This window comes from Muscardinus avellanarius (genome assembly GCF_963383645.1).
Source record: "Muscardinus avellanarius genome assembly, chromosome: 3".
NCBI classification, from domain to species: domain Eukaryota; kingdom Metazoa; phylum Chordata; class Mammalia; order Rodentia; family Gliridae; genus Muscardinus; species Muscardinus avellanarius.
Window position 1 is genome coordinate 151431389 of NC_137788.1, and position 25262 is coordinate 151456650.

Consider the following 25262-nt stretch of genomic DNA (forward strand, 5'->3'; position numbering starts at 1 on the left):
CTTCCTAATGAACTTGACCACATCTTGTAAAGAAAAGAGCCCTATGACACATGGAAATGTTGCTTTACAGTACTGGAGGAGAGAAGCAGGAATCTGAAATCTGTGAACCACCACAACCCAGGCTCTCCGCGAACAGCCACAGAGGCTTTCTTTACAGATTTATGACTTCAATGCCATCTCCCAATTCCCATTCGGTGTCTAGCTCTAGACCTCTTCAGATCATGCTTTAGGAAAAAAGCCAGGTTTAGACGATCTTTCTAATTATAGACAACCTTTCTAATTTCTGCTCCATAACCAAGATCTTGGCCAACACCATCTTGGTGATATTTAACTGCAGCTAAACAGACAAACTAGTAAGACACGAGACCTACTCTAGAATCAATCACCTAAATCCTAAAATGGCCCAAGAAATTTCCCCAATGATTCATGAAAGCATGGGAGTATAATGTGATGGATTTAGATTTTCAATATTCAGATGCATAATTCAGGAATACTTGTTTACAAGGCAAAAACCTATCCTGAACAAGTGAACTGGATTTCCTGAGACTCTACCCTCAGAATGACTCCACAGGGAAAAGAGCATCATGGGAACGTTACCAGCACAGAAGCTGGTCCCGGTCCAGCTGAAAGTTAACTGGTTGTGAAACAAAATGAGTTATTTCATCTTTGCGAATCTGCTGCTTCTTCAATAAAGTAAATGTGCTGCCTTCATGATCTTTAAGGTTTCCTTACACTTTCAAGGTCTCAGAAATAAAACACTCTCAGTGTGCCTCCCAGCTGAAATTACTGTATGATGCTTTTATAACATATGTTATACATTATAAGGCTTTTATAACATAGGTTAAAAAAAAGCGCTGAGTCTAAGCTGGGTGTGGTAGCACATGCCTGTAACCCCAGTACTTAGGAGGATCGCAGGCTTGAGAAACCTAATCACAACCCCCTCAGAAACCCAATGAGACCCTATTTCAAAAATAAAACATAAGGATGAGAGTGTAGCTCAGAGACAGAATGCCCCTGGGTTTAATCCCTAGTACCTGGTTCCCTAAAAAAGTACTGAGTCTGAACCACTATATTCCTCTGGTTACTTAAATATGTGAATAAGATACTATAATCTGAAGTTACAAAACTAAATATGATAACAACAGAAACAACAACAAATAAAAATGCTGAGTATACAAGGCTGTTTTGAACACTTGATATATATATATATATATATATATATATATATATATATATATATATATAAATTCACTGAGGGTGGGGGAGACAACACAAGATAATCTGAGAGCCCTGAAACCAGCCAAGTATGCAAGAGAGGATAATGTTAAATATTAAATTGCAACTACTATTACACTTTGGCAGTACTTAACAATAAACTACAACCATAAGTTTATGATAAAATGATCAGTGAAAATAAACATTATATGTAAATTAATGGCACTGCCTGCCAAGTGGCGAAGAGTTTCCAACTAGTAAAGAAATATCAGTTAAGCCTATGAAGAAATGCGTAGCATTTAACACATACATGTGGCATTATTTTGAGTATAAGCATTAACCCTGACGTTGCCATTTTTTTTTATTTTTTAATTTTTTTGCGGTACTGGGGATGAAACCCAAGCTACACTCCAGCCCTATTTTTTATTCTTTATTTTGAAACAGCGTCTCACGAGCTGCAAAGGGCCTCGCTAAGTAGCTGAGGCTGTCCGTGAACTGCGATCCTCCTGTCTCAGCCTCTCAAATGTTAGGATTACAAGTGTGAGCCAGCACACCCAGCTGCCACGTTTCTTTATGAACTATGATGTAAAGAATTTATATCCTCTAAAGAAAGGGTTTATAGCACATGTCAAGCAGGCTGAGGAGGAAGGAATTAGTCTCCATTTATATAACAGAAATCAAATCAGTAGACCAAAGGACACAATTGTAGCTTTCTTCTTTAAATGACTGGTGGTAGGACCTTCCAGAGAGAGAGTCCTCTGCTCTGACAATTATGCTTGAATAAGGCTCCAGAATAGAATGGATTCTTCATTTACATTTACTAGAAAACTGTCACAAATTCGCCATTGTTCTAATTTTTCAAGCTAGTAGCAAAGCGTAACACACACGCATTTGCTCTGTTTTCCATTGGAAGAGGATGAGCGGATGAAGCTAGGATTCAGTGAAGCAGCGCCTGGTCTATCCCTGTGCCCAACACACAGGCTGTGCAGTTTTCAGAAGTACCAGATTAAATGGTACCGAACACCACCCTCAACTGCAATCGCAAGCTCACCCTGCTCTGAATGCAAACGCAGGCTCCAGAAGATTAATGCTGAGCTCTAAGGAGCCGAGTCAAAAGGACGGTTCAGGAGAGGTGGTTCCTGCTCCCATGCATAGTCTACTAACTAGAGGTTTCACCACAAAACGAGTTTTTATTTCTCTTTTAATTTTGTTTGCAATACTTGGGATCGAACCTAGGGGCATTCTATCTCCGTGCCATACCCCCAGTCCCATTTTTAAATTTTGAAACAGGGTCTAAGTCGCGGAGGGCCTTGCTAAATAGCTGAGGCTGGCCGCGAACTGTGATCCTCCTGTCTCGGCCTCCCAAGTACTGGGATTGCAAGCGAACATCACCATGCCCAACTCTGAAACTATTTTTAAAAAGGAAAGGAAACGAAGAAACCTGTTTGCTTTCTCTTTCTGTATATCCACTGGTACACAGCATACTTTATGTCAGGGGCCCCTGCCTCTTTCTGTATAGCATGTGAAAGAAAATCTAAAGAGTAGATTTTACATTTTTAAGTGATGGGGGAAAAGAATTCAAAACAAGGACATTTCATGACATGTGAACATTACCAAATGAGATTCACACTGTAGCGCTGACATGGTCTGTTTTACTGATGCGGTCACACCCATTGTTAACAGTCTGTGGTTGCTTTCACACTGTACAAGCAAATATGTTGTGACATAGACCCAATGTCCTAAAGTCTAAAATATATAGTCTATCCTTTACCAAAAAAAAAAGGGGGGGGGCTGGTGTGGTGGCCCATACCTGTAAATCCAGCAATTGGGAGACAGATTGGAGGATTGAATCCAGGGGTTCTCTACCAATAAGCCACATCCCAGCCCTTTTAAAAAAAATTTTAATTTTGAGACAGGGTTTTGCTAAGTTGCTCACTAAGAGGTCTCTGGCAAATTAGGAGACCCTGTCTCAAAAAGAGGGGAGAAAAGTAAGTGGGGGTCCAGTGGTAAGAACACTGCAATTCCCGGTACTGATAATAAAAGAAAAAAAGATTGCAGAATCCTGCTCTTTCTTGACTAAAGAAAAATCTATATATTAAGAGTCAAATCAAGAGAGAATAAGCCAAAAGTGAAGTGTGTGCGTGCTTTAGCCCTTCAGTTCACAGTGAATGGGGCAAGCCTGGCAGGGTGACAGGAGGTGAGGCAGGCCAGGGTTGACGTCATCAACAGGGCTGTGAACCAAAACACAGACGACCCCCATTGCTTAGACCTGAACATGTTTGAACTGAAAGCCCTATGGGCATGTGCTTTCTCCACAAAGCAAAGGCAGAGAACTGTGCCTTGCTACGCACGTTCTAGGTCGGCTAGACCCCAGACTCTGCTTCTGGCTGGCTCCGACTTTGAGTGAGTCCTGTGACTCTCCCAGGTTCTGCTGACCAAGCAGAGCACAGAATCCCAACACCTAAAACCAGAGGAAAACTGAGCAAACGGACTGGGAGAGAATGGACTTTATTTTTTAAATTTTTAGCGGGTCTGGGGAAGAAACCCAGGGACATTTGACCTCCGAGCTACACCCCCTGTGCTATTTTTTATTCTTTATTTTGAAACAGGGTCTCACTAAGTTGTGGAAAGCCTCACTAAGTAGCTGAGGCTGGCCACGAACCGCAATCCTCCTGGTTTCAGCCTCCCGAAAACTGGGATTACAAGCGTGCACCACCACACTCGGCTGGAGAATGGACTTTAAAAGAAGGCTTTAAGCTTTTTAAAGTACTTTTTAAAAAAGTTTCCTTTTAAAAAAATTAATAGCTTTAAACTGGCAAGTTTCTTTATAGCAGAGAAAATACAATTAAAATAGAGACCGCGCCCATCAGAAAGCCCTGGGCCTCAGCCGCGCATCAGCTGGTGCTCCGGGACCCCGAGCACCACCCTGTCGAGGTGGAGGACTAAGATCAACTGCATGTGAATTCACGGATGTGAGTTTGTTCCTTCCCTTTCTGAGAGGCTTCTGGAACAAAGAAGTGGTTACTCACATAGGGCATTATTCTCACCCGCCCCCCCAGGAGCAAAAGCAACATTTATCTGAAAAATGCCTGCTACAGGAGTAGTCACCGGGCATTAGTCATGAATATTATCTGTAACAATTAGGGTGGGTTAGAACAGTCAGCACCTTCCTACCACTGCACTCCAAATAAAACGGGGCTCGCTTATCTCTTCATACACTCCAAAGTTTGGGACAGGACAGTTCTGTTTACCTACTGGGGTAACTTTGAGAGAGAAAAACACACTAGCTAGCCATCTGCAGAGCAAAACCAGCGTACTATGGAGGCTGCCCACAGACACCGGCTTTCCAAGGGCGGGATGTGGGTTCGTCCCCGAGCTTGACTTTCAGCTTTCTAAAGGTTTTTCTTTGATGGCCATGAAATCCAAGCTCAGAGTACTGTCTCCCTTCAACAAGTTTCTTTGCTTTAAAAGTCACCACCTTCAAACCAAAAGAAATCAAGAGACTCTCAAGAAAGATATTCTGAAGACTCTACTGGATATTGACTACAGGATTACTTTATGATTCAGTAATTCCACTACTCGGTACATGAAAACCTGTGTCCCCATCAACTTGTACACAGATGCTCAGAGCTATAATATTCATAATAGTCAAAATGGGAAGTAATCCAAATGTACAACAAAATGCGATACCTCCATACAACAGAGTATCTCGCAATAAAACAAACTGAAGCGATGAGGAGGAACCTTGAGAACGCCATGGTAAATGGATGCAGCCAGCGACAGAAGGCCGCACACCGTGCAGTTGTATTTATACGACGTTCACAGGAGCAGAGTGAAGGTCGGCGCCTGCTGGCGGGAGGGGGAGGGCTGCTAACTGCCATGGGGTTCTTTCTGGGGTGATGCTATCTGCTGTCGAGTCAGAACATCAGTGGTGACAACTGCGCTAGGCTGTAAATATATTAAAAGCCACTTTATTTGAATGGGTCAGTTTTACAGTCTGTAGCCAGGTCGGGTGGCGCATGCTTGTATCATCACAGTACTTGGGAAGCTGAGACAGGAAGATTAGTGAGACTCTGACCCGGTTTCAAGATTAATAATAATAATAATAATTACTAGTATTATAATTTTAAAATAGGGCTGAGAACATAAGAGTTCAGAAGCTCAATGTTCCTGGGTTCAATCCTCAGTACCACAAATAAGAAAAAAATTTTTTTTACAGGATGTAAATTATATCCCAATAATGCTGGTACCAAAAAACACTTACTAAACTTTTCTTCTTTGCTAAAGGTGATGTACCTTATATTTTTAGATGGTTACTGCTGAGCTCTAAAGTAAAACCTCATTTTTGCTGCTACTATATAAAGCAAAGAAGGTCAAACTTAAGAAGGCTTAGAGATCCCCTTTTGGAATAAGTCATAGTGTGAGCTCTGAGTGATGATCAATTTTAAAGTCTGTGTTCATAGGGGAAACACATTTCATGGCAACCTCACGATATTCAGGACCTTGCTGGGTGGTACACACCACTCCTGAACGCTTAGCTGCAAACCACACCCACGCTTCTGTAACAGAACAGGAGAGAAGAGGTAAGCACGGGGCCTCCCACCCCATAACAAAAGCCAAGGCCATACGTAAGCCAGGCAGCGCACACCAAGCTGAAGGCACTCTGAGCCACTTACCTCCTGGGTCTTCAGGCCCTGCTTCGGCTGCGCTGTGACGATGGCTCCATTCCCTGCGGCCACCTCCTCCGAAACAGAACCAGCTCTGGGCTTACTGGAAAAATCCACTTCGTCTCCAGCTTTCGCGTCTGGCATTTCTTAAGAGAACAGGGGGTTGGAGAGTGAGCACATGTGAAAACACCGATCCCGGCGCCTTACTATTTACACAACACGCTGCAGGTTTCGTGTGTTTTGTTTGCTTTTGCCTTAAATGGAGAATGTTCTTCTGTGTCTGGAGCTGGTGTCATTCTGTCCCCACGCCAAGCTACTCCTTTATCACATGGCTGTGGGGCTTTCCCTAGCCTTCAGATGGAGCTGGGGAAGGGCCAGTGTGTATTCAATTCTCACCACAAATCTACGCGGATGGGCTGACCTGCATCTGGAAATGGAAATAAGTCGTGAGGAAACAAACTCACAACTGAAGCTGGTCGTCTACCTCGCCATCCTCAAAAAGTCTACCTAGCCATCCTTAAAACAGAAGACAAAAAAATAAAATAAAATAAGTGACCAAGAAATAGATAAAGCCCGTGCGACAAGTCTGACTTTCTTTAAAAATACAGAACATAGCCGGGCGTGGTGGCACACGCTTGTCATCCCCGCGCTTGGGAGGCGGAGGCAGGAGGATCGCGCAGGTTTGAAGCCAGCCACGTGCGCTGGCTTAGGAGACCCTGTTTCCAAATAAAAATATAAAATAGGTCTGGGAGTGTAGCCCAGTGGTAGAAGGGCTTCCAGGAACCCCAGTACCACCAAAAATAAATAAATAAATAAATAAAATAAAAATACAGAACATAAACTGGGCGTGGTGGTATACACCTGTCATCCCACAGGTATTGAGGATGAGACACGAGCATCACCAGCTTGAGGCCCGTTCCAGCAACTTAGCAAGAGCCTCAGCAACTTCATGAGACCTTGCTTCATAATAAAAAAAATAAAACAAGCCTAGGGGTGTGGCTTGGAGGTCCAGTGCCCCTGGGTTCAATCCCCAGTAAAAAAAAAAAAAAAAAAAAAAAAAAAAAAAAAAAATCCAAACCCAAAACCCCAAAATCCAAACACTACACACCTTCCTGATCCATTCATCACAACAATCAGTAAGACTGGACTAGTCCAGCACACTATTTTTCAATTTTTATTTTTTCCAAAACCAAGACATAGTTAAAAACCCAGCAATTCCTTTAAGGAAAAAAAAAAAAAAAAAAGCTTCTAGGCATGTTTCCTCTTGAATTATAGCTGTCCTCTTGCCAGCCATACTCATGACCAAACTGTGGTGGTTTTTACTTCACCACCATATGGTTAAACAAATACAGGAAGGAAGTGATCAAAATGATGTCCGAGGTAAATTTAGGCTTCTGACACTTCTTTAAAAGGAACAGATGACTGGGGAAAAAAAAAAAAAAAGACCTCACCTTGGTAATCCAAATACAAATGCAACTATCATCTTGTTTTCATGTGAAAAATTTGCTTGGGCCTTTAGAAATCGAGCAATGCCACCGCTGTGGTTCCTGATACCAAAGAGAAGGGAGGTTTGCCAAAGAGTAAATGTCATCAAGGTTTTATACTGGTAGCACAGGCGACACGCCCAGTGATCTTTGATTTGAGAAAGTTAAGATGCCCTAACAAGTGAACTGTAAGTGTTCACCTGTTAGGGAATTATAAATCTTTTTTTCTTTGCCCTTATATAGTGCTATTAGCAAGTTTTAAATGGGTAAACAAGTTTTCTTGCCCAGATTACCAAAATCTGTCAGATTTCATAAGATGTAAACCTTTTTTTTTTTTTTTTAATCCTATTGGGTGATGCCTTTAGAACTATCTCTGGATGAAAACATTTCTAAGTAAATCAGAGGGATTAAAGGGTACTGATTTTTAATTTTATTCGTCTGGGATGTGATTTTTACATTCCTGTACCCATCCACAGAAGATAATGCATCTTGGCAAGAGCCCCAGTCACATGGTAAACAGTGATTGCTTGAGAGTGTCAGCAAACTTGAGGGACCAGGCAGCTCAGTCACACGCCACCCACTTCCTAAGCACTGAGATCAATGCTTCTGATGGGTGAAGACCACATCCCCTTCTTTCCATCGGGCTCCTCTCAAATCAGCGGCTAAAGCTACATCTCCACACTCAAAGTATGTCCAAATGTACAAGCGAATGTGAACTTCGCAGAAAATGCCCCAGGGCTCGAGGATGAGACTCAGGTGGTTTTTCTTGGGGCAAGTGTAAAGGGACTTTTCCCAACTCTGACCATTTTCTCACGAAAGCACCAATTTCTTTATCATTGGCTACTTTTCTCTACAGTTTGAAACCCTTAGCACCCAACCTCCTCTGGGTAGCAGAACAAGGAACCTGCTGCCTACACAAAATATACCAACCCCCAAACCATGCACACTGTTGGAACTTCCTGTATTTCATCTCAAAACTTTAAAACCTTAAACGTCAGCTCTTAGTGTCTTTACTGAAGTTACGTACTCTTAGAAACTAAAGCCTAACATTCCGTTTTTGTCTTTTCTAACAAATTGAGTGCTGCGGACACAAACACCAGATAGCGCACAGTTGCTGGGGTTAAATCCATGTGGCCAGAAGAAGAAATAATTCCAGCTGGTGTGGCCAAGGACCAAGTACCCAAATGAGAAGAACATAGTCAGGCATCAGCTTACAGCCACTCCCATCTTTCTAAAACGCCAACCTGCCAGGACCCCCAAAATAGACTTGTTGTTGTGCCTTCCTTAAAAAAAAAATTAGAGACCTACTCATTTAAATTCTGAGACAGCGGCCAACACATGTCTATCACTCCTAATCTAAAACATTAATAAATCTAAAAACTGAAGCCATCAAACATCCTACCTCCAAGTGCCTTAAATCCTTCACGTGGGGGGGTAGGGAAAGGGTTAAAAATGGCCAGAATGTCTTTACCAGGAAAATAAACACTGCATTTGAGTGGCTCCCCTTCCTAAGCAACTTCATTTTGTTTTTGTTCTGTTTGTTTCTCTCCACACCCCAAACCCAAACTCTTAACATGAACTCCACTTAAAAAGATCTTCAAAAATTAAAAAGAACAGAAAAAAAAAAATTCAAACCAAATAATCAAGACAAACAGGCTCCCTCTTACCTACAAAAGCCTAGGAGCCGGCATGGAGACAGGTCCTCTGTCTACAGCTGGGAGCAGGTGGTGTTAGTATGCATCCAACTGACCTTTAAAGACTCCAGAAGTCAAGAGTGAGACTGAGCCCAACTCCAGTTTCAGCTTCAGTCTCAAACCCCAACGAGCAGTCTTGTTCAGATAGTTCCTTTCCACTGAGCGATAGCGGTTTCTCTTCGCTGTCTCTGGACACGCTTGCCCAGAGACGGAACAGGCTGCTATGAGAGCGATCGGCTCGGTGCAGCTGCTTCGCCGAGATAAGCAGATACAAGGTCTGCCTGGTGACAGCGGCTCAGCGGTCTGGGCTGGGGCGGAGATCCTGCATCCTATCCCCTGCACTGGGCAGGGTCCTGGCTTTCCAGACTGGCCAAAGCAACAGGCAAGAGGACAGGAGGTGTGTTCCTCAGACAGGAAAAAGAGGGAGTCCCCTTCAACCAAGCCAATGACCTAATACTGCCATTGTGGATGATGGGCCGGCAGCTTAAGACAATACTTACAGCTGTTCACGAAAACACTCTGACTCTAAATTTGCACAGCAGACAGACTAGGATGATAGGGAGAAAGGGAGTCGGGGGCATATAAATAAGACACATCCTTTTCAACAATGTTTTCTACAATGATAGGGAAAAAAAAAAAAAAGGACTAGGCCACAGGAATAAAAACATCTGCTAAATCCCCTCATCAAGTCTTGGGCATCTGTCATCTAGGCATTACCTTTCAGCATGACAGACAGGAGCATTTTTAGGCTTAAACAATCAAGCCATGAGTCTCTAATACAGGAAGCAAATTCTGTCCCACCCCAAGATGACGTGTGTCTCCTGCCGGTGTTCACTCGGCAACCAATGAGCAAGCAGGATCTTAAAAAACAAACCTGCCTATATTTTTACCAGGACAGCCCGGTCTGTAAAGGGAGTCTCGTTGCTTAAACTGTCCCCCTCCTCTTCCGCTTTACTTACCTGTTGCTGGCTCAGGCCCCTGGATAAGCAGAACGGTCTTCTTTGTTTCCTCTCTTCCAACAAAACATTGTACTGCAAGGGTTTCTGTGGCTCCTTCACACACGTCCTCCGCCTGCGGGGTCTCCTCAAGCGGAGCAAGGCTGGCTTTCTGTGGACAGGCATTCCCTGGCTGCTCTGTCGGAGGGCCCAACCCCGGACTGGATGGTGCCACGTGACTGGCTTCCCCCTTGGTAATCAGCGCTGCGGAGGCCTTGACTTGTTCGATAACAGCCTCCACTATACGACTGGCAGCCTCCTCTATCAAGTCTGCTCCTGTAGGCACACACGCAGCTTGGGCTGAGAGTGTGCAAGCTGGAGAGGGGGGACTCCTCTCCTCGCCTGGGGCTGGGGCCGGTGTGACCTCCCTCATGCCTGCAGGGGCCTTGTCACAGGGTGCCGAGAGCCCTGTCTCCGCAGGGAGTTCCGTGGCAGCCGCCTCATCATTCCTCTGAGCCTCCTGGGAGTCGCCCGTGGCGCAGCTACGGTCTGCTCCCTGCTGTCCTGTCTTCCAAGCAAGAGGCACCATCTCTGGAACTGCAGCTGCCTGTTCTGTGGGCACACCTTTGTCTGATACAGCTCCTGGCAAACTCAGGGTCGTATTCTTCTCCTGGCTCAACAAACCTTCTGAAGTTGAGACATCCTGGGTGTTGCGTGATACATCCTTGCTTCTGGGCCCAGCAGCCCCTGGTAGAGCATTAATATCTATGGATACACTCCCGCTCGCCTTGTGGGCACTGGCTTCTCCCTGGGAGTGAGTGTTGTCCATGCCAACATCCAAGGCCCAAGGCTGATTGCAGTTAGGAGCCCCAGGTCCATCTGGCAGCAGACCTGGCAACAGAGGCGGGCTGCTCTGCCCCACACCCGAGCCTTTCTGCCTCGAGTCTGCAGCCAGATTTGCTCCCGGTGGCAGCGGGCCGTGTGAGGCCCCACCTTCCGTCAGCAGGGAGACTTGTGGGGCCACTCCCGTGTTATGTTTGGTTCCTGCCTTCAGCCTGGCAGAGGGTGTGCCGGCTGAATTGCTCTGCGGAAGCGTTTCGTCCTTAGCACAGGCCGCCGAGATAGGGCTTTCATGGAATCCTGGCGTCTCTTGTCCGGGAGGTGGCACGCTCTGCTCTTTCTGACACGTTCCAGAAGAAAGAGTGCCTTCCTGAATGGAGGAACAAGTCACGGCTTCATCCTTGATGTCGCGTCTCTGAGCTGCAGAGCTTTCTGGAACCTTTTTTCCTCCGCCAGTCAAAACTGAACCACAGGTCAACGTGGCCTTATCCACGCTTAGTGAAGAAGGGTCAGTCAGAACTTCAGGAGCGGCCAAGGGCCCAGGACCTGCTTGCTCCCCACTGAGTCCTAGGATGTTCCCCATGCTGGGCTGAGGCGTGCCAGCAGCAGAGGGTGTGGACGGGCCTGCGGCCCCGTCCTCTAGGGGCTGTTTATCAGAGTGGCTCGGATCTTCTCTGGCAGGGCCATCTCCCCCAGCTGTAGCCCTATGGAGCTCAGGAGTTGCTGTTCCCTTTTCTTTCTGGGAGGGGACAGGAGAAAGTACGTCATCTTTGGTTACTGATTCACTGCTTGGAGTGCTTGCCAGAGAGAAAGTGCTGTCTGGTGGCACTGCCTGGGCTGGGACCAGTTTTTTCTCAGTTTTAGGGGTGACCAGCTGCAGATCTGAAACCGCCGGGAGCCTGTCTGCTAAAGATGTATCTAGTTTCACATCTTTTCCTTGGCCCTTTTCATCTAAAACTTCAAGAGGACAAACATTCACGCCCGCCTGGGTAGCTCTGACAGTGTCAGAAGTGGCTGGGTTCCCCCGTGGGTCTCCGGGGCAGTCGCCAGCGGGCGGGCCCTGTGTGGCGGGCGGCCCGGCCGCGGGGCTCTGGGGCCCGCTAACAGTGTCATCACAGTGCTGTGCTACCGCCTCGCCGCTAGAAGTCGCTGTGTTCTGCTGACATGCAGGGTCAGAGCAAAGTCTGTCGTCTCCAGTGGTAGAATTAACCAGCAATTTGCTGTTTAGGCTTTGAGCATGAGATGAGTCTGTGTCTGATTCCTGGTTTGGCATTACATCTTCTCCTAGCCCAGAAAAGCTGAAGTTCAAGGGTTCCATCGTCTCGAATCCGCCTGCTAAGGGAGTCTCAGACTCTACTTGATCCAAACTCTTGTCTTTTGCAGAAGCTGGGATTACCAGAGACTTCCGCTCTCCGGGGACATCAGCGCCCTCCTCACAGCTTCTCCTGGAAGTTTCGGTCCCTGCTGACTTGTCAGTGGGGGTTTCTCCAGGACTAAATCCAAGTGGAGACTTGGCAGGCTTGTCATCACCAGGGGCACCCGTGGGAGCGACACAGCTCGGGACACTGGCCGGACCCACAGGCTCGCTTATGTGTACTTTGGAGGCTCCAGCAGAGCCGCTCTCAGAGTTCGCAAGTCTCCCCGTTGCACTTTCCCCCGCTTGGAGTGGACTGTCCTGTCCAGGGGCAGCTGGGCACACGAGACTTGGCTCCCCTTCCCCTGCGCTCTTGGCCGCACCGGCATCTGATGCTGAACCACCTGCCAGTTCCCCTCCAGAGGAACGCCGGGCCGGGCCTGGCTCTGCGACTTCGTCTCCTGGCCACACGCTGCCGCCCTGGACCCCAGACTCCTGGTTCGCGGCTCTAGAAGACTTTGCTCCAGTTTCCTCATCTGTGTTTGCACAGGAAGGCTGGCCTTCAGCGCCCTTTGCTCCACAGTCGGGTGGGGACACAGTTCCAGAGTCCACAGACGGCGTTGGCTCCGCCTCTTCCCTTTTTCTCTCCCCGCCTTTATTTTTCTTCCTATAAGAACAGTCTGTATTCCTTTCCCCGGCCACACTTGATAAGCCACAGGAACTTTGGGTCTGTCCGACAGGGCGGCCCTGGCGGCGCCCAGCGCCCGGGGTCTCCTCGGGTGGAGAACGTCCCTGGCTCTCGGAGGGTTCGGGCGCACGGGGAAGCAACTCGCCGTCTGTCCCTGGGGCACGGGGCACACTGGAAGGGTCCGGTGCTGTCATCATTAAGGGCATGAGGTTGTCCATCGGCTTGAGGTTTGTTTTCTGGGAAGAAACCAAAGATACTTTAAAAGCTGTCCGTGAGAAAGGATGTCAAGGATGTCACCGACACCTATCAGCACAATCTGCCGACAGACCTCCCGCCCTTCAGGCCCTCTCAGGCCACGTGAGCAGCTCGTAAGCAAACGCAAATGGATTTTCTCTCATTTCTGCTATCACTTTCTTCTCTCCACTGGGGTTAAGAGTGGCTTAGGATATATGAAGTAACTGTTTTCTATATTTTGGGTTTATGTTAGAAAGTAGATTAAAATTGAACCAGGAAAATCTTATTTTTTTTTAAATAAGCACCATGAGCCAGGTGTGGTAGTGCACACCTGTAATCTCAGCACTTAGATTCTAGACTGATTTCATAAACTTTTTATTTACTTATTTTTGTGGTACTGAAGATTGTGTGTTTTACTTGAAATGGAATCCAGGGGCCTTCTACCTCCGGGCTACATTCCCAGACCTATCTTATATTTTTATTTGGAAACAGGGTCTCACTAGTTGCTGAGAGACTCACTAAGTAGCCGAGGCTGGCTCAAACCTGTCATCCTCCTGTCTCAGCCTCCCAAGTACTGGGATGACAAGCGTGCGCCACCACGCCCGGCCTCATCAACTCCTTTTAAATCACAAAATAAAGATGCAGTCAGATGCTCTTGTGCTCTAAACAGGTATTAAGTTATGCAGAGCCCTATAAGCCACCAAATACGCTGTACCCAATCTAGCTTTAGATGGTGGTTCATAATTTCAATAACACTGGCATGTGTGGTATTCTTAAGACTTTTTGAGAAAAGCAATTCCTCTGCTCATCTAATACTGAATATTGAGTAAATGAGAACCTAAAACACTACTAATATCTAACTTTTCATTATTGTCGGAGGGCACTGTGGTTTGATGTCAGTACAAGTAATCACAAAAGTAGTTTTTGTAGCTTTGTTTTTTTAAATGTAAACAATATAACCGACAAAGGGAATGGTTAAGACAATCATGGTTCACTGACTCAAAAGAAGGAATATTATGTCATTATATAAATGATAATGATAATACTGCAGCACAAGCAGAATAAAATATTTGTAATACATCAAGAAAAAAAACCCAGCATGGTGGTGCTGTACTTGGAAGGCTGAGACAGGAAGATTGCAGGTTCACAGCTAGCCTCAGCTACTTAGTAAGGCCATTTCAAAATACAGAATAAAAAACAGGGCTGGGGGGGGGGTATAACTCAGAGGTAGAACACCCCTAGGGGTTCAATCCCCAGTACTGAAAAAAAGATTAAAAATTAAAATTATAGTTAATTGAAGATTTTATTTGTGCAAAAATCCCATGTGTATGTCGACAAAGCTTAGGAAAAAATAGAAAAAAATAAAATAAAAGTGGATCTCTCATGAATTTGCTTTTAGGTCATAATTTCTACAATTTTATTTTTTTGTTTTTGCAGGTCTGGGGATGGAACTCAGGGTCCTTCGACCTCCGAGCTACACCCCCTGTCCTAAAATTGATGAAAACAGGTCACGACACTTGACGGAGTGAATATTTCAGAGCAGAGACCTGGAGAGAAAAGTGCTGCTGCGCCAAGAACCTGAGCGGCTTCGGACACCTGCTCCTCCCTCCCAGTTTTAAGTTCTCCCGCTTTTCCATCAACGACACCTTGCTCATAGGTTTGACACCTGTGAACCGCTCATTTCGCAGGGACTATCACTCACGTAGTAAAAAGAGTTCGAGGGGAAAATCCGATTTCCTTGTAGCCCAATCAAAGAATAAAAGTACTGCTTTGGAACAGGCAGAGGCAGGCACACTGTCCAAGCCTACCACGAAGACTCCTGCCCTGCTGTCTCACAAACACGCCTGCTCCCAGAGAAGCCTCCAGCATTGAGCTGACCTAAAGTGACCTAAAGAAATTATCATCAAGCTGTTTCCAAATCGAATCAGCTCTGAAAGAAACTGGACGGAAAAATTATCTAAACTTAGCCTTTCAGATGTTGTGGCCAAGCGAGATGCACCCATATGACGTCTATACTACCCATAACAAATGCTCTCGGGGGGCCTGTAATGTTTTTATGTCTGGCAACAACTTTATCTTGTAAGGCTTGAGTGGATTAGAAAACCTTTAATTTTCTAGTGATCTTTTTTAACCATGCAACTCTCAGTTTAAATATAGTGAACTATCATCGCTCACTAAAATTGTTATGAGAGGCTTCACGGATGAGTCCACTTGGTCCTTGTTCGTTAGCAACGGTCTCAGGAACTATTTTTCCTCATTTGATTCTATCGAGTCGAACCAAGCACAGACAGACGACCTCACATGCCAGGAAACTTCAGTTGTATTTGTCACATATTTTTGTCTCCGCAACGTGTGTGCTTCACACACTGCAGCAGCCTCACAAACTGTGTAGCTTCCACCGCTTCAGAAATCTGGCAAAAAGCGATGTAAAACTCCCTCCTTAGCCGGGCGCGGTGGCGCACGCCGCACACTTGTCATCCCAGCATTTGGGAGGCTGAGACGGGAGGATCATGGTTTGCGGACAACCTCAGCTACTTAGTGAGCCCCCCCACACACAACTTAGTGAGACCCCACTTCAAAAATAAAGAATAAAAAATAGGGCAGGGGGTGTAGCTTGGAAGTTGAATGCCTCTGGGTTCCACCCCCAGACCCGCAAAATAAAATAAAATAAAATAAAATAAAATAAAATAAAATAAAATAATCCTTCCTGCCCCAACCCTAACCGTGCTTCTGTATCACAAGGGGTAGCATCTAGTACCACTGTTTCCCAGGTTTCCTGATCATTGGAGAACCCATTTTTATGTTCTGGTCATATCAAGCTTCACTGGGGACAATGGACCAAGCAGACGTACCCGGATCCCTGAAAACGAACATTTTTTCCCCCTCACCATTAGTTGCTGTTGGATGCTCATAAGTTTAAAAATATTTCCAGTGCAACTGTCTCCGGAACAGGGGGGTTCATGATGTGATTCGGACTCAGAGGTCAACGTGTAGATGTCCAGCTCTCGGTGATGCCTCACAGAACAGTCTCCGTAGGGGATTTCATAGGATAAACTGCTCCAGGAGTCTGGCTCTCCGGCATCCTCCCTGCAAGCAAAGCAAGCTCTGGTGAATACAGAAATTCTCCCTCCCAGGCATAGGTCTAACACCGTAAATATATGTGCCATGGCTCATCAGATCGCTCCTTAGGGGTTCTATAGCAAATATTTGGTTTATACAAGCTCGCAAGTAATACATGCATAATGAGAAAGCGTAAGCAACATGATTGCAGCCTGGTTTTCAATACTATCAAGGCTCATTAAGAGTTGGTGTTAAGTAGGTCGTTTCTGCCATGTGCTAATTATATTGGAAAGGGAAGAACCAGTCACTCCGACCCATGCAAGAGCGCTCCAAGTTTTCAACAGGTGGGAGAGACACCATGCCTACCTCATTAATATCTTTGAGAACCCCCCCAAGAGGAATTTGGGTGAGGGGGGGAGGATTATATTTCAGATCGCCGTCATGTTTGGAAATGGAAGAAACTAAGAATTAAGAAGTTAAAAAACATGCTACCCGCTGGCAAATAGAGAGTGCTTCAGCGGTCTCTCTGGAGCTTTTTCTATTAAATCCTATCTGTCCTTACCAACTCACTTTAGAATAGATGCAATTTTAAGGCTAAAAATGTGTGATGGTGCAAAACCTATACGATGATGGAAAATCACGCCCTGACTCAGATCAACAACTGAGGCTGCACAGAGCCCACTGCAGTTTCCATATTCAAGTGGTTGCCTAACAGCTACTTAAAAGAGAGTAGCGGATGTGATGACAAATGTTTTGTGTATTTACCAAATTACTTTTCTCTATGTAAAATGACTTTCCACACATAAGCACCTCAAAGATAATCAAATAAAAGCTCAAGAGATCAATCGGCCGCACCAAATACGGAGAGAACTTCTCTCTAAACGCAGCTTTCCAGCTGGGGTCCACCTTGCCACCGAATCGGCTTTATGGACAGGCATTATCGGCCTGTCTGCTCAGCTTACCACCTACAGCCATGTCCCAACAGAGAGAGACCTTCGGAGGCAAAACCTGACTTCCACACCTCCGTGAATTAAATAGATCAAGTTCGAGGGGACTGTTTGCCAGGGAGGGGCGATTATAGAGGGGCGGCGCTCGTCCCACCAGCCCTGCCACTAACAATTCACAGACCGTTTCATTCGTATTGTCTAAACCTTGGGGAACTCCCTCCTCCAACCCCTGCTTATCTACCTTTCTTTCCCGCTGTCCTTCCAGAGGAATGTGTTTTGGTCGTCACGTTACCTCCAGGTGCTAAGATTTCCCAATTCACTGTCCCTGTAGAATCCAGTTGCATCCAAGTTCCTCTAAAGACCTGCCACCGCTGGGGCGGCTTTCCCATGGCTTCCAGGAGTGTCTGTTGCTACTGACACTCGCACACACCCAGCTTGGCGCCAGGTCTGAGCGCCTCCCAGCCCTCATTCATTCATTCCACCACCCAGTCATTCATTTACTCACAAGAATTGAGGTGTCAGGTCCTACTCAAGGGCCTGCCAATGCCAACTGGAACCCCCTCCTGTTGGGAGCCTCTATATTCCGTAAGGTTTTAAGAAAACGGCAATCGAGATAAGTTAAAACACCTAGAGGCTGGTGTTGTGGAGGAAAGTAAAGCAGGAATGAAGGTTACAATTTCAAGTGTGGTAGATAACATTTAGGTAAACGGATTTCATAAGCCCTATGCAAAAACCTCTACTGAGTCCACCAATAAAATCTATTAAAATTCTATGTGTAAGAACGTTTACTGAGAGCTGGGCGTGGTGGTGCATGTTTGTAATCCCAGTATTCGGGAGGCTGAGACAGGAGGATCACAGTTCGCAGGCAGCCTCAGCTACTATTTAGTGAGGCCCTTTGCAACTCAGTGAGACCCTGTTTCAAAATAAAGAATAAAAAAAATAGGGCTGGGAGTGTAGCTCGGAGGTAGAGTGCTTCTGAGTTCCACCCCCAGTACTGAAAAAAACAAAAGAATGTACTGCAACGTTGGGCATAACAGAATTAAAAAACTGGAAACAACCTAGAAAACTGGTAAATTAAAGGACAGATCTAGAAACATTTAAAAATAACTGAAGTAGACCGACACGGTAACGCCCACCTATAATCCTAAATTCTTGGGAAGCCAAAACAGGAGGAGCACAGGTTTGAAGGCAGCCTCAGCGACTTAATAAGTCACTGTTTAAAAATAAAAAATAAGTAGGATGTGGTGGCGCGTACTTGTAGTCCTAGTACTTGTGAGGCCAAGACAGGAGGATCACAGGTTTGCGGTCAGCCAGCCTCAGCAACCTAAGTGAGGATCTAAGCAACCTAGCAAGACCCTGTTTCAGATTAAATAAAAAGGGTGGGAATATATCTTGGAGATAGAATGCCCCTAGGAAAGAAGGCAGGAAGGCAGGAAGGAAGGCAGGCAGGCAGGCAGGCAGGCGGGCGGGCAGGCGGGCGGGCGGGCGGGCAGAGAGGGGAAGGAGCTCAGAGATAGAATGCCCCTGGGTGTAAGCCCCAGTAACAAAAAAAAGAGGAAAAAAAGGTAATAAATGTAGATCAAACTTAGAGAGTAAAATGCAAATAGTGTTGGGGTGACTGGGTTAGGTTATTGACGCCTACCTTAAAATGTTAATGTCTTTATTTATTCTGGGGGGTGAGGGGCACTGGAGATTGAACGCAGGGGCATTCTACCTCTGAGCTACACTCTCAGTCCTAGTTTATTTCTTATTTTGAAACAGGGTCTTACCAAGTTTCTGAGCTGGCCACAAAACTGCAATCCTCCTGTCTCCGCCTTCCAAGTGCTGGGATGACAGGTGTGCGATGCCACATCTAGCTTTTATGAATTTGTTTAAAGTCCTTATTCAGTCAGATCTCACTGCTGCTCGGTACTGCTTTTATTCACCTGTGTATCACTCCGTCCCCGACAGAGGCTGCACTTTCCACAAAAGCCCACCATTAACCTTGGCTACTTCATTCCCAGGTGACCTTTCTCCTTTCTTAGTAAGCAGCGGCTCAGGACCATCCAACTTGTGCAGACAATATTCCTCTACTTTTGCATTTTCTTTTAGGGCTCTATCCACCATCTAGATGGCAATTACGCTATTCCTTCCTACCCTCCTAAGGTCCTCGCTGTGGTGACCATCTGGCTGTCCCTAGTTTTCCAGGGGTTTCTGAGCTCACTCTTCCCCACACAAGATGTGGCTGGAGGAGCCCTGGCAGAAAAGGAGATTGCTGCAGAGGACGGCAACAGCGGCCATCCTGGCAACTCTGTAGACCAGTACTTCTCACGCGAGAAAGCTGGCCCCCGGGGAGATATTTGGCAATATCTCTGGATGGTACAAATTGGAGGCGCTATATCAATGACTGTTCCAAATGCATATATATATATATATATATATATATATATATATAATATGTGTAATATGTAATATGTAATACATAATATATAATATATAATATATATATTATTGATAAAATGACTCCAAAATCCCAGTAAAAAGAAAATACCATTCTATCTGAAGCCTCATCTTCTCTATATTGCTTTAAAATTCATACTTTAAGACACCGCATTTCCAGAAAGTTAAAGGTCCAAGTTATACATTTATTTATTCAAACATTCAACAGATAGATCTTCATGCTGTCTCTTCTAATATTATTGATGAAGAACTACAAGAGCCATGGTTCCTACTAAAATAGAGCTTATATTAAATAGAGAGGTACAATCTGGCTTCTTTATGAAAAGCACTCTGGAGATTTACAAGAAAACTGACCCGCCCCAGTGATGCGACATCCAGCAGTGAAGCTGTTGTGACGAAAAACCAGCAGTAGATGTTTACAAAGGAATCCAAGCCAGGTTTCAGTGACACGTGCACACCACGGTTACAGCAGCACAATTCACAACCGCCTAATCATGGAACCAGCCTGGGTGCCCATCAACAGGTGAATGGGTTATGAAATTGTGGAATATACACACAGTGGAATTCTACTAACCATAAAGAGGACCGAAATTATGTCATCAGCAAGAAAATGGATGGACCTGGAGAACACTGTGTTGGGTGAGATTAGCCAGACACAGAAGGCAGAGTCAGAGGTTTTCGCTCACACGTGGAAGCCAGGAAGACACCGGGTTACAAGAGGGACTCAAGGAAGGAGGAGCCCCAGAGGAGCCATGGAGGGGGTCTAGGGGAGAGGGGCATATGTGTGCGTGTGTGTGCGTGTGTGTGCGTGCACGCACGCTGTGAAGTCTTTCCACTAATGTTATGTACACATACACAATTATCAAGGCCAATCTCAGCATCACATACAGGAAGGAAGGAGGAGGAGTGGGGAGGAAGCTGGGAGGAAGCTCGCCAAGGTCTGTGTGCATGTATGTTCCATCATTCTAAACTTATTATGTGAGATTACAATGCGCCAATTAAAGTAGATTATAAAAAGAAAAGAAACCACCAGGCAGAGTACAGCAAATGTAAAATCCTGGGGTGGCAACGAGCCGGCCGGCAGAGCTGTGCAGGGAAAGCCACGGGGCTGGGGAAAGGCTACAGCGTGGGGTCTGGGTGTTGTGCAGGGTTTAGACTCAGGGCTATGCGAGTCCTGCTCTTTGTTCTAGTGATGGTAGGAAATATGTTATTCTTGTGATGCTAAAAAAATATTAGAAGGAGAAGGCAAAAGAACAATCAAGAGGAAGCTAACAATATTAACTACTCAGTTTGGTATCAGACAATATGATCTATTTTAATCCTGTCCACCTTGAAGGCAGGCACCAGTGTATCTACATTTTACATGTGAGGAAACTGAGACCTGGAGATAATTTGCCCAGGGACACACAGCTAGTCGGTGAAAAGGCTGGAACGTCCACCTAGATCTAATCCTCAAACTGAGACGCTTCTCTGCATTACCGGCAATGGCGCCTACCTCTACAACAGTTTGAAATTAACCCCACATTCAAATTATACCAACTAGAAGTCTGATGTGGTATTTTTCAGAAGTGAATCAGATACATTAGGTGTTCCTGTTTTCATAAAATGTTAGATTCCACAGCGAGCTTCTCAAGTGTAGAGTAACACAAAAGAGACGTCATTCTTCAGAGATGGGTTAGAGCATCCAGAAGGAGCATCCATGGCTCGCCCAAGCCCACAGATGACACATATACATGCGGTGCGAGGGAAGTCAGTGGGCCCAGCGTGAATTTCAACTTCTTCCCCAGCATCCTAGGTGCTGTGCAACTATCGACAACCAATTAACCTGTCTGGCTTCCCACCCTGTCGACCATACTGCAACAAAAAAACCACCACCAAACAACATAAAACTTTGGGTCAACTCGGTTTTCCAATCCTACCTCCACTCAGCATTCAGGAGAAGTTCAAAGCTGCTTCTTGCTGAAGTTGAACAAAAAGCCAGTGAAGTTTTAAGAGAGTTAACAATGAAGATCAACAACGCCCCGGTTTGGAAACTTATACTCACAGGGGTCTGCCCAAGCACCGGGAATATCGCAAGCCCATTTCAGTTCCGGCTTCATGCTCTAGCTTCAGAAGCAGAGAAAAGCAGTCGGGTCAGCCCTCCCCAAAGGCATGTTTTGCTCGAGTCTACTTCTGACAAGGAACTGCCCTAGTTCCTTATTTGAGGACCATTGCATTATCTTCCATGAAACCACATCACCATAACATTGCAAAAGCCCAATTAGTTCTACAAAGTAACCCCAGCCCCACTGAAATGGAACTGGAGAAGCTAAATTCTGGAAAGGGGAGGGGGCACCGAGCAATGAAGACCCGCTCGACCTCTTGGCTGTCTGTTGGGGACACGGTGCTAAGTTAAGTACATTTAACCTAGCATTAAGCATTTGTGTACACAGCTTCACTAAGCACATTCGGCACTGATACTTTGGTACTGGAGATTGAGCCCAGGGGAGTTCTATATCTGAACTACAATTCTGAACCTCCGGCCCCATTTTATTTTTTTATTTTGTAACAGGGTCTCACAGCCAGGCGTGGCGGCTCTCACTTGTAATCCCAGTACTTGGGAGGCTGAGATCAAAGCCAGACTCAGCTTCTTAGTGAGATTCTCAGCAACTTAGTGAGACCCTGTTTCCAAACAAATATAAAATAGATCTGGGAGTTTAGCCTCAGAGGTAGAAGGCCCCTGGTTCCATCCCCAGTACAAAAAAAAAAAAAAAAGAAGAAGAAAAATGAAAAAAGAAAAGAAAAGAAGGAAGGGAGGGAGGGAAGGAGGTCTCACCAAGTTGCTGTAGTCCTTGCTAAGCTGCTGAGGCTGGCACTGAACTTGTGATCCTCCAGTCTCAGCCTCCCAAGCACTTGGATTACAGGCATACACCACCACGCCCAGCAGCACAGAAACTTTTAGTTTTCCCCTCCCTTCCTTCCTTTTTCTTGTGAGGTGGGAGTATATTAGTTCATTTTTCATTTCAACAATGAAATGCTTGAGAATGGGTATATACCAAGAAAAAAGTTTATTTAGCTCCCAGTTTTGGAGGGTGTACACCATAATGGCATGAACAAGCCAGACGTGGTGGCGCACACTTGTAATCTCAGCATTCGGTAGGCTGAGACAAGAGGATCGCAGGTTCGCGGACAGACTCAGCTACTTCGTGAGGCCCTCTGCAACTCAGTGAGACCCGGTTTCAAAATAAAGAATAAAAATCGGGCTGGGGGTGTAGTTCGGAGGTAGATGCCCCTGGGTTTCATCCCCAGTACCGCAAAAAAAAAAAAAAAAAAAAAGGTATAAACACCCACAAAAGCAAGAGATCATACTGCCAGACAGGAAGTAGTGATTCAGGGAACAGGTCCAGGCTTTTGTAACAACCTGTTCTCATGAAAACCAACTCAGGGAGCCAGGTGTGGTGCTGCAGGTCTATAATCTTAGTACTTGGGAGGCTGAGACAAGAGGATCGCAGGTTCGAAGACAACCTCAGCAACCCAGTGAGACCCTGTTTCAAAACAAAACAAAACAAAACAAAACAAAACAAAACAAAAAGCCGGGCGTGGTGGCGCACGCTTGTAATCCCCGCACCTGGGAGGCAGAGACGGCAGGGTCACTCAGGTTTGAAGCCAGCCTCGCTGGCTTAGGAGACCCTGTTTCCAAATAAAAAAATATAAAAAATAGGTCTGGGAGTGTACCCCGGAGGTAGAAGGGTTTCCAGGAACCCCAGTACCACCAAAATAAATAAATAAATAAATAGATAAATAGATAAATAAATAAATAAACAAACAAATAAATAATAAAATAGGGCTGGGGGTGTAGTTTGGAGATGAATGTCCCTGGGTTCAATTCCCAGTACCACAAAACAAAAATAAAAACCAACAAACATAAAAACACACTTTAGGGATTCTACGATAACTACCCAGACCGTGCCCCTCAATGACCTGAGGACCTTCCATTAGGCTCCATCTCTAAACATCACCACCTCAAGGACGCTGAGCCTCCAACATATGAGCCCTTGGGGGAAAAGGTCAAACCAGGCATAAACCACAGCGAGGGACAAAGAACGAGCACCTTCCCTGAGCATAGCACAGGGAGCCTGCCAAAGAAAGGAAACGGCCAGGACGCCAGCCACGGATCACGCCACGTGTCACCAGCGCTTTGTTCTACTCTCTGTCCTTCGAATAATTGATAGCAGGAAGTCTTACGCCATCATGGTTAGAACATAAGCTGGAAACCGAGACAGACCCAGTTTTATGCCACACGCCAACATCACCACTGTGCGGTCTTGGATTCTGTTTTCTCTGCGTTTCAATTTTTCTCTTCTGTGAAGTTAGGAACGCTGACTCTGTGGTGAGGATCAGATGAACACAAATGCAGAGCGCCTGCACCCCCAAAACGCAAAGCACATTGTGACGACGTGGTATACCCCAGGGCTGCTGTCATTCCGACAGGCGAAACAGAAGGGAGGTGCTGAGTGTTAGACTTAAAGAAGTAGTAGAGCCGGGCGCGGTGGTGCATGCTTGCCATCCCCGGCTTGAGAGGCTGAGACAGGAGGATCACACAGGTCGAAGCCAGCCTCAGCTACTTAGTCAGGCTCTCAGCAACTCAGTGAGACCTTGTTTCCAAATAAAGTATAAAATAGGTCTGGGAGTATATAGCCCAGAGGTAGAAAAGCCCCTGGATTCCATCCCCAGAAATACACACACACACACACACACACACACACACACACACACACACACACAATAAATAAATAAGTTAATTAAATAAATAAAAAAGAAGTAGGAGGAGAACACCTGGGGATCCTCCTTGGGGAGCCTGTTAGGCAACTGCTCCTAAGATACCCGCCACTATTTACCTCCCCAAATGGATTTCAAGGGATAGTGTTAAAACTGTGGGGTGAAGCCGAGCAGAAAACAGTGTGACACCGGGTGGCGGTGAAGAGGGATGTCACTCTCATGCAGAGCTGAAGACGTTCCAGTGAGCCCTCTTTTGTAGCTCTCCAGATGAAGGGGCAGGCTGAGTTTCTGCCAACTTGATAAGCATGCTCTCACCTAATCCTAATGGATCTCTGGCACACTTGTTACTTCTTCCATTTTGCAGATGAGAAAACTCAGGCCCACAGATACTAAAGAGCAGGGCTGCACCCAAGTTCAGCTTTGCCGCTTTTAAGGCCAGGTGTACTCCTACTGCGCGTACAACTGTGATCAGTCACCAAGTGAGCGCCGCGGTGCCATCATCAGTAAAGCTGCACCACCAACTCGAGAAATCTCTTGCTCAAGAAAGAAGCACTTTGCAAGCATTCGCTACATCAATGAAAGGACTAATCTTCATATGCGCTTTTGATGCAAAAATTCTACTAGCTAGCCAAAGCATCACGTAGATATTTATTATAAGAGTAAAATGATAAAATAAACAGAGATTGTGGAAACTGCTAATGCTGTGTGCAAAAGCGAGAGCTTTCAAATATTTAAGTAGTGAACTGGCTTGACACTATAACCCAGAGAAGGCGCTGGCTAGGCAGCTTTAGGAAGAACATCTTATCTTTCTTAAGCCGACAAATGTTTGTAAAAAGAAATGTAAATGGTATGAGGAAGAATTATAGCTATCAGGCTCTATACAAACTTGAGTTTTTATTATTTTGTTAACTAGCCTTCACAACATTAAGTACAATGAATTCTAAAAA

The 25262-nt window shown here is 45.6% G+C and overlaps 1 protein-coding gene across 1 annotated transcript in view; it reads right to left on the reverse strand.

The window, feature by feature from the left end:
* Positions 1-244: 244 nt before the first annotated feature.
* LOC308260406 (A-kinase anchor protein 13-like) overlaps positions 245-25262 on the reverse strand; it is a gene marked incomplete at its 3' end in the record, with an annotated part of 97067 nt that continues 72049 nt past the window's right edge. The window contains exons 5-10 of the mRNA XM_080691698.1: positions 16000-16198; positions 10020-13113; positions 9117-9257; positions 5892-6028; positions 2830-2916; positions 245-331 (exon numbers count right to left, since the gene is read on the reverse strand). Of these exons, the coding sequence (XP_080547824.1) occupies positions 245-331; positions 2830-2916; positions 5892-6028; positions 9117-9257; positions 10020-13113; positions 16000-16198 (3745 nt within the window). The remainder of the gene's footprint in view (positions 332-2829; positions 2917-5891; positions 6029-9116; positions 9258-10019; positions 13114-15999; positions 16199-25262) is intronic.